Genomic DNA, 8,398 nt, shown 5'->3' with positions numbered 1-8,398 from the left:
ACCTCTATCACCGAGAAGGACAAGAGCAGCAGGCACATGGGAACACCATCACCTGCACGTTCCCCTCCAAGTCACACAGCATCCCGACTTGGAAATATATCGCCGTTCCTTCATCGTCGCTGGATCAAAATCCTGGAACTCCCTTCCTAACTGTGGGAGAACCTTCACCACACGGACTGCAGCGGTTCAAGAAGGCGGCTCACCACCACCTTCTCAAGGGCAATTAGGGATGGGCAATAAATGCCGGCCTCGCCAGCGACGCCCACATCCCATGAACGAATAAAAAAAAAACTGTCAAGGTCACACGTGTCGATAATTTGCTAACACTACAATTAGATTTATTCTAATAAGCCATTTGAAAGAATTGCGAAGATTACAGCTTTCACTAGATGTAAAACACATGAAGAAAAACACGTTAATTTGTCATTGGTAAGTTTACTTTTAAACAAACACGTTCTTAAAATGTTATACTGTACTTGCAAGAATGCTGCTGTATTGTCGGTTGTCGACAGTGTGATTAACTGACCGGAATTTTTGCTCCTAGTACAGCCTGACTCGGAACAATACGCCAAATGTTGGACTGAGCAATCCTGAAAATGACTCTTGGTTTTATGAGCACACTAATAGCTGGCAATTCAACCGGCCCACAGTCCAGCCATCACCTGAATTACAGGAACGTATTTCGAGCATGAGATGACCAGCATTCACGTATAGAATCCATCCGCATCAAGCAATAAATTGTCTTATTGGAACACAGAATCATGTAAACAGTTCTTTTGATGAGGAGCAAGGTTATTTTTATACCGTGTGTCCCGCGCTGCGTGACCTGGTGACTGAGAGATATGTTCAGAGAAAAACAGGAAGTAATAATGAAAGTAAACAAAACACTTGGCAACAATTTGTTAAAATTATTGAAAACACTAATTGTAAATGCCGATAAGGATACATGTCCAGGGTGGAGTGTCCTACGTCAGACTATCATTAGAAAAGTCATGTGCATGAGACAGGGCTGGGTAACATTATATAAGATGACATTTATTTGGCTGAATTCATATACATTTGATTGGGAAAATCATACCTGTGACTTTTATTGTATCATGATATTTGTTTATGAGTTCACATGAAGCATTGCGCCACTGTTAAATGGACAAAACAAAATCAACAGTAAGGGGAAGATGGAGGATTGCACAGTTACAGGACTATGTCTATTTTCTGTCTGTGAGATTTGAGAGCCAAGCCGATTGCTTCTTTTCAATTCTGCAAAGCTTTGCATTTACCGCGTGAGTCTGTTGCAGTTGAGCTGATACAGGCTCCGTGCTTTTTACTTCTACAGGCTGCATGATTTTATTGTTTTGCTTTTATCATTAGATCTTCAGCTCTGCTTGAATATTCACTGAGCAACAACTCTTGCTAAGTTGTGGTGCTGAATGTAAAAATATCGTGAATTGTTAAATTGTAAGATTGAAGTTTTAATTAAAGTGGATATTTAGCACTCATTTATAAACCCACTTTAGAATCGTTATGGTAAGACCCTCGAGTTTTTTTTTATCAGAGGAATATCCACGCCTTTTATTTACAATATGGCCACAGGGTGGAGTAAGGCTCGGTTTTAACCCATTTAATGTACTTTCTCAGATTCCAAGACAGTGTGCGTGGAGCGGTATGGGGGGAAGGAGGTGGGGTGTGTGCAGCCATGGAAGTTTCCTCCGAAAGCAATTGTGAGCATTCCTGTCTCTGCTTCAAAACCACTCAGTCTGGATATCACTTGTTTACAATCTATTGGTACGAGTTGCTTTTCAAGCATCCGAGAAGGGTGACAATTTACCTGAATGGTGTCCATTTAGGAACAGCGGATAATCAAATTTTAATATGCAAAAAACAGAGTCCAGTCTGCTCAAAATTAAATTAATAAAAGGGGAAAGCTTTTGGCAGTTCAACAATACTAGTTCAATTTGAAACTAATTCTGGTGTCAGGGTGGGTTGAGATTGGGGGTGGGGGCTGCTGTGATACAGAGGTAACTAGTATCCCTTGTCTTGAAGATCTCTCTCTCCCCGTCTCCCCCTCCGCTCTCACTCTCTCCTTCACACACCAGATAGGTAGGGTGAATTCAAGCAGCTAAAGACAGGACTACAGGGCCAGGTAACTTGGGAACAACTTGCCTGAAAGTGGGCTTTCACCTAGAGCTTCAGTGGAGTCATACCTTTGTTATTTTTCGTGAATGAAGGAGCATTGGGAAGCGACACAGATTACTGTGGAAACTGTATCCTGTTGTTCCAAAATAAACTAACCTGATTGTTTCCCATTGTGTCTCGTCTTATTAATTTGTTTCTCAGACTTCCTTCTGTAAGGACAGCAGAATACACATGATGGTATCTATGATATTACAGTAGCCAGTACACACAATACGAGTTCTATGTTACAATTCCTGGCCACAATATCGTTTAGCTAGATACTGGACAGCAAATGGTGAACTCCAAATTGTAGGGGACCCTAGGTCCACTTACTGGTGACTGGTGATGTTGAATCTGAGAATTTATTAAGTGCAAAATCGAAATATTTGTGACAAACACTTGGGGTAAAACGATCGTAAATCTGACATGCAGAATTAAGAAGATTAAGTTTTATTATTCATAAGAAATTTTAAGCTAGTTAATAGTAAGTAGTATATAGTCACCCTGGGAGAAGATTTTCTCTGGTCACCATCTGTTATTGATAATGCAAACACACCGGGAAGATTTCTTGATACCTATTTCTAGGAAAACAGCGAATACATTTTTAAGAATGCTTTTATGATTTCACCAGAAATACCAACGGAAGTGAATTTTCACTGATGCATTTCCACAGTCACTACACACAATGACCCAGAGGAATTCTTCTCCTACCTTGTTCAGTTTGTCAAGCTGGAAAGACATATTTATTTGGAAATGGGAAGGAAGAGTCAATTTCCAAAGATTTGCTACACATCTTCCACAGGGTGATTAATTGAAACGGCAGAATATTGTACAACTGGGAAATTAGGAACAACTGCAGATTTACATAGATTCATAGCTAACATGTTACAACATTATTGCTGGAGTAATAAAGAACATGGCGGTCGATGTGCTGGATACTGTTTAAAATTGTTCCTGTTCTCACAGTGACAGGGATAGGAATACGTAGGATCAGGATTTTTGAGGTCTTTCTGGTTTCTTCACACTGCTTCAGTTGATGGTGGCGTACTCCACATGATGTACCTCCTTGTTCTTTCTTCTCGTCTTCCCTTCTTGCTTTGTATTCACTTGGACATAATGCACGGAAACCGACTCACCACTGCCATGATTGGAATGTGCCTGATAATTATTGCAAGCAGATTAAAATTGACTTAAATTCCCAATGCATATAAATACAACAAAACCAATTTTCATGTTTATAGCGCCGTAGAAAAACGTCCCAAGGCGCTTCAGCGATGTGTAATTAAAAAATAAATGGACCCAGAGTCAAAGAACAAGTTATGGCTCAATCAAGTCTAGATGTCGGAGCAACGGGCTGACAGCACAAAGTCAGTGGAGGAGTCGAGATAGGTAGTGGATAAGTAAATCTGTAATTGGCATACATACGGATACTGAATGCAAGGATTCGATGAGCCAACTAGGGGAAATATATAGACAAGTGAGTAAAGGCTGTATCCTTTGGAGACTCCCGAGCTAATGGCATGGGTGGAAAGCGATGCCATTGCTGGTGATGCTCTTGTTACTGGATGCGTAATAGTAGAGCCAAGCAAAGTGGATGACCACGGAGTTGAACAACAGAGAAGAGGCATTGGAGGAGGATCACGTGATTGATGTCAAAGTTTACCGAGAGGTCAATGAGCATGAAGATGGATAACACACCAAATTCTCAGTAGCAGAGAATGCCACGCATGACTTTGGTTAGGGTTGTTACAGTGTTGTGAGAGGGGTAGAAACCCTCTTGGAGGGGAGATTGATACAGATCTGGGAGGCAAAAGCACGTTGAGGATCTTGGAGAGTAAAGGAAAGTTTGAAGATGGGACATTACCTAGATATGGCAGAGAGTTCAAGGATCTTGAGAAGGGATAATGACGGCCGGTTTGAAAGGTAGGGCGATAGTACCTGTATAAATTTAACCATTTACAATATTGGCTAAAATGAGTGCGAGGAAGGGAAGTCGGATGATCAGGAGTTTAGTGGTGATCAAGAAAACAGGAAGTAGGTCTCATGGATGAGATGAATTTGGAGGAGTTGGGTGGAAAGGGGGGAAACTGGTGAGAGGCGAGGGTTCAGGGCAATGACTGGGGGAAATTTGGCTTTGTGGACAAGAGGAAGACAGAAGCAGCAAGGCGGCTGAACAGATGGTCTCTGTCTTTGAGAGGAAAATGCTTGAGTTCCTCGCACTTGAGGTGAGAGTGGAGGTGGAGAAGAAAGTTGTTTAAAGTAGTAGAGACAAGGAGCCTAGAGTTATCCTTACCCTCCAGGATGGTCCTGGAGTAGTGGATGGTTTCTGCAGAGTAACGCAAAGCCTGTAAGCGATTAATGTGGCAAGCCAGATCTGGGAATGGTTGGCTAAGCCAGTTGTGTACCACGTACAATCACGTTTGCACCACTTGGACTTGATGAATTTGGACTAGATTAATTCCTGGGATGAGAGGATTGTCCTATGATGAGAGGTTGAGTAGAATGGGTCTATACTCTCTGGAATTTAGAAGAATGAGAGGTGACCTCATTGAAGCATATAAGATTCTGAGGGGGCTTGACAGGGTAGATGCGGAGAGGTTGTTTCCTCTGGCTGGAGAGTCTAGAACTAGGGGGCAAAGTCACAGGATAAGAAGTCGGCCATTTAAAACTGAGATGAGGAGGAATTTCTTCACTTAGAGGGTTGTGAATCTTTGGAATTCTCTGCCCCAGTTGTTGAGTATATTCAAGGCTTTCGTGGAGCTAGTCATTTATGATATTGAACATATATAGAGAACAGAGCAATTCCATCGCTGCAGATAGCAGTTGGTGAATTACTGGAGACTTACTGTTCACTGGAATCATTGCACATGTATAACATCTCAACATCCAGTGGTCTTACTTGTGTCGTTGGCTGTGGATCGACTGTTTCTGTGAATATGAGAGGGGAGTCAATGATAGAAAATGTCAGAATTACACAATGCAACACACACATGCATACACACATATGCACACGCACACACACACACACACATGCACACGTGTACACATAGATTTATGAATAGACTGGAGATGAAGTGATTTTGAATAAAATAATTTGTAAATATATTTCATATTTAGTTTTTGTCAATTAAGCAGCAGTAATAATCAATGTAAAATACGTCAAGTAAATGCAATTAAAGCTCCCTTACCGTATATTGGATTGGTTTCTCTATGATTTCTGTAATAAGAGAGATGATGTTAGAATTTAAAATTATGCGCATTACGTTCTCAACAATCATCAAATCTATCGGATTTAACATTTCCAGTACCTTTTCAGCCTCAAGATAACTGAAAGGGAAAGAAGATAGGCATTAATATAATAGTCTTAAGATAATTACTTCCATTATATTGTTACTTATAAAAATGCTGTAAAATTGACCATCGACAATTTAGATGTTACACTTCAGCTATAGTGGGGAAGAATTGTTCTGGTCGCCACGAGTAGCAATATAGTTCATGCTTTCGTGGAGCTAGTCGGTACACAAGTAAGGACCATTGGATGATGAGATGTTATACATGTGCAATGATTCCAGTAAACAGTAAGTCTCCAGTAATTCACCAACTGCTATCTGCAGCGATGGAATTGCTCTGTTCTCTATATATGTTCAATATCCTAAATGTGCCGGTGAAGGTTTCCTCTGTTAGGTGTTTCTAGCAAAATAAGGGAAGTGCTCATAATGGCCAGCAAAATGAAACCAGGAGTAATGCCAATCGAAATTATGGATGGGATGCGGAGTTATTCTGGTCACTATGTGTAGCGACATCATAATGGATTATGGATAGTTCCTTGGATTATTATTTCTAGTGAAATCCTAAGGGTGTGCTAAAATAATTGTTCATAATAAACGTGTTTCACATTTCACTAGAAATACCGACTAGCTCCACGAAAGCATGAACTGTATTGCTACTCGTAGCGACCAGAACAATTCTTCCCCACTATAGCTGAAGTGTAATATTTAAATTGTTACCAGCGTGTTTTGTAAAGATTACGGACCTTTGTTTTGCCAGATTATTCGAAATATAAGAATCATGACTGTTATAACCAGGATCGCCAGGGCACCTCCAAGGAAAGGTTCCAGGTTACTGCTCTCGCTATTTTCTCCCTGTATTCTGCCTGAAATAAGAAGTTGAAGTCAGTATTTTTATAGCTAAATCTGAAAATGCGGAGGAAAAACGATTTTGTTTGCATTAAGACAAATAGCATGATTGTAAAAAAAGAAATAACCGAAATATTAAAATAGAAGTAAAATGATTGCTCCTCCAGTGAAAGTAAGGGCAATGTCAAGAAGCCTCCCTCCACCTCTATTGAATTTCTGCTCTGTTCTCCCCAAAGCAATGACTCTTCATGGGTTCTGGCGTCACCGGTAGATCCCAATACATCATTCAAATGGCAATCGATTGTTGAAGCCAGATGGTGAAATCGGCTTTTTGACTCTAAGCGGCGTCACAATCCAGTTTAGCCAGGTAGACATCTTGTACATAGGCGGGAGGGGGACGCAACACAGGCGGTATCGCATCGGACGCCTGTTACACACTGCGCCCCATATTGACTTCAACAGCATTGAATATCGGGCGCGTTGCAAAACGGGCGGCAGATGCGATTCCGCCCGCTTTGCGTCCCCGCCCATGTCCAATTTCACCCGCTCCCCACAGACGTCCACAGAAATATAAACACTTAACAGGAGAGAAGATTTGAGAAGGGGCCAGGAGGAGCTACTCTAGATGATTTCCCCATATCTGGGGCCAGATTGCTGGGGCAAATTGTAGTGAGATCAACTAACTTATCACTGCTCGGAAATTGAACCAAAGATCATTATGGTTTGTGTGAATCGTATACGTCTGTAAAATTAGAGCACGTGCCTTATAAACGATTATTTTAAGTTGTCACTTACGTTTCACTTCCAGTTTGGTCCCATTCCCGCTTCGTGCTTCTTCTCCCATTAAACGTATGCTGCAGAAATATGTGTCTGTGTCTTTCTCAATCAAGTCGGAGATTTTAATGAATATTCTGTTCTTGATAAATGAATCGCTGTCCGATTTATTCAGCCGACGTTTATAAAATGGACTATTGTCCAGTTCGTACCCATTCGGGTCACCCCGTGTCCATGTAGCTGTACCGATCAGATGTGGATTTCGTTCAGAATCCATGGCACAGTTCAGTGTCACCGACTCCCCCTCTTGTGCAGTTATAACGGGAGGGAACTGGTAAACGCTGAAATTCACCTTCCCATCTGCTGAAAAGTGAAACGTTTAACTCTAAACCCGATCATCACTGAACTCCACACCTCACTAACGCTGATTGACATTTCCATCAGTATTGGCGTTAGCATTTCACATTATATCAATGCAGAGATAAAAAGGAAATAGCGAATAATAGAAATATGTAAACCAGAGCCTGCTGTAAACACACAGCAACTCAGCCAGGGTCTGAAAGGGAAAGGCAGGTTAACGCGCCGTAGTGTTGCTCCATCTCGCTGCCTCCATTACTGAAGGCAACTTGAGCAATCAATCAGCAGGGAGAAATTTAGGAAAGCCGCATAAATCAAGGGTTGAACTGATAAAATGCGGTGGCAGATCGATTACCTGTGATTTTGATTGATATGACATTCATATATCCATTATCCTGTTTCATTCAACAACTGTTTTATAAAAAAGAGCCGATCTTCCGCCAAAGTTACGGGGAATCTTGCGGAAATTCTGCCGCATAGGTGCTTAAGCCTAGGACATAGCGTAAATCTGCTCAGAGGAGCGTGGACCAATCACCAAGCACAGTGACACCGCTATTTTATCGTTATTGCGACAATCTTCAGTAAATTGTGGAAAAAACATATCAACAATTGGTGCCCGTTAGCGTTTTTGTGGTTATCTCAAATAATAAAAATTATCGATTAGAAGCTAGAAATGTTTTAATTTTTTTTTAAAAAGTCTAGTTTCTGCAAAAGATACAATTTAAATTCACATTATCCTATGGATTGTCGACGCTATCGGTAACGGGCAAAAATCAATTAACTCACCCATGCATGTTGCAAAGAGAATCAGCTGCATTAAAGTAAACTCTTGAATGAACAGCATTTTCTGTGTATACGTGAAGAGATTGGAGATAATGAGCCCAGGGGCGAGCAACGTTAGCAAGGTAAACAGAGTATTTAGCACCGACCCACGTGAAGTGTGAATGGAATTATTTGCG

The 8,398-nt window shown here is 41.1% G+C and overlaps 1 protein-coding gene across 2 annotated transcripts; it reads right to left on the bottom strand.

Annotated features, from left to right (window-relative positions):
* Window positions 1-408: 408 nt before the first annotated feature.
* Window positions 409-7,404, bottom strand: LOC137304912 (natural cytotoxicity triggering receptor 3-like). 2 transcript variants are annotated; one of them, XM_067973700.1, is made up of 6 exons: window positions 7,104-7,404; window positions 6,206-6,325; window positions 5,481-5,499; window positions 5,361-5,389; window positions 5,072-5,100; window positions 409-3,330 (listed from the first exon to the last, which is right to left on the bottom strand). In XM_067973700.1, the coding sequence occupies exons 1-6, from the start codon at window positions 7,357-7,359 to the stop codon at window positions 3,202-3,204; spliced, it is 582 nt and encodes a 193-aa protein (XP_067829801.1). In that variant the 5' UTR covers window positions 7,360-7,404; the 3' UTR covers window positions 409-3,201. The 2 variants fall into 2 exon arrangements, with proteins under 2 accessions (XP_067829801.1, XP_067829802.1); XM_067973701.1 differs by having other exon boundaries at window positions 3,192-3,330; window positions 5,019-5,100.
* Between the last annotated feature and the right edge of the window lie 994 nt (window positions 7,405-8,398).

This window comes from Heptranchias perlo, chromosome 39 (genome assembly GCF_035084215.1).
Source record: "Heptranchias perlo isolate sHepPer1 chromosome 39, sHepPer1.hap1, whole genome shotgun sequence".
NCBI classification, from domain to species: Eukaryota; Metazoa; Chordata; class Chondrichthyes; order Hexanchiformes; family Hexanchidae; genus Heptranchias; species Heptranchias perlo.
The sequence above is the reverse complement of the archived record's forward strand: the minus strand, read 5'-3'. Positions and strand labels throughout refer to the sequence as shown.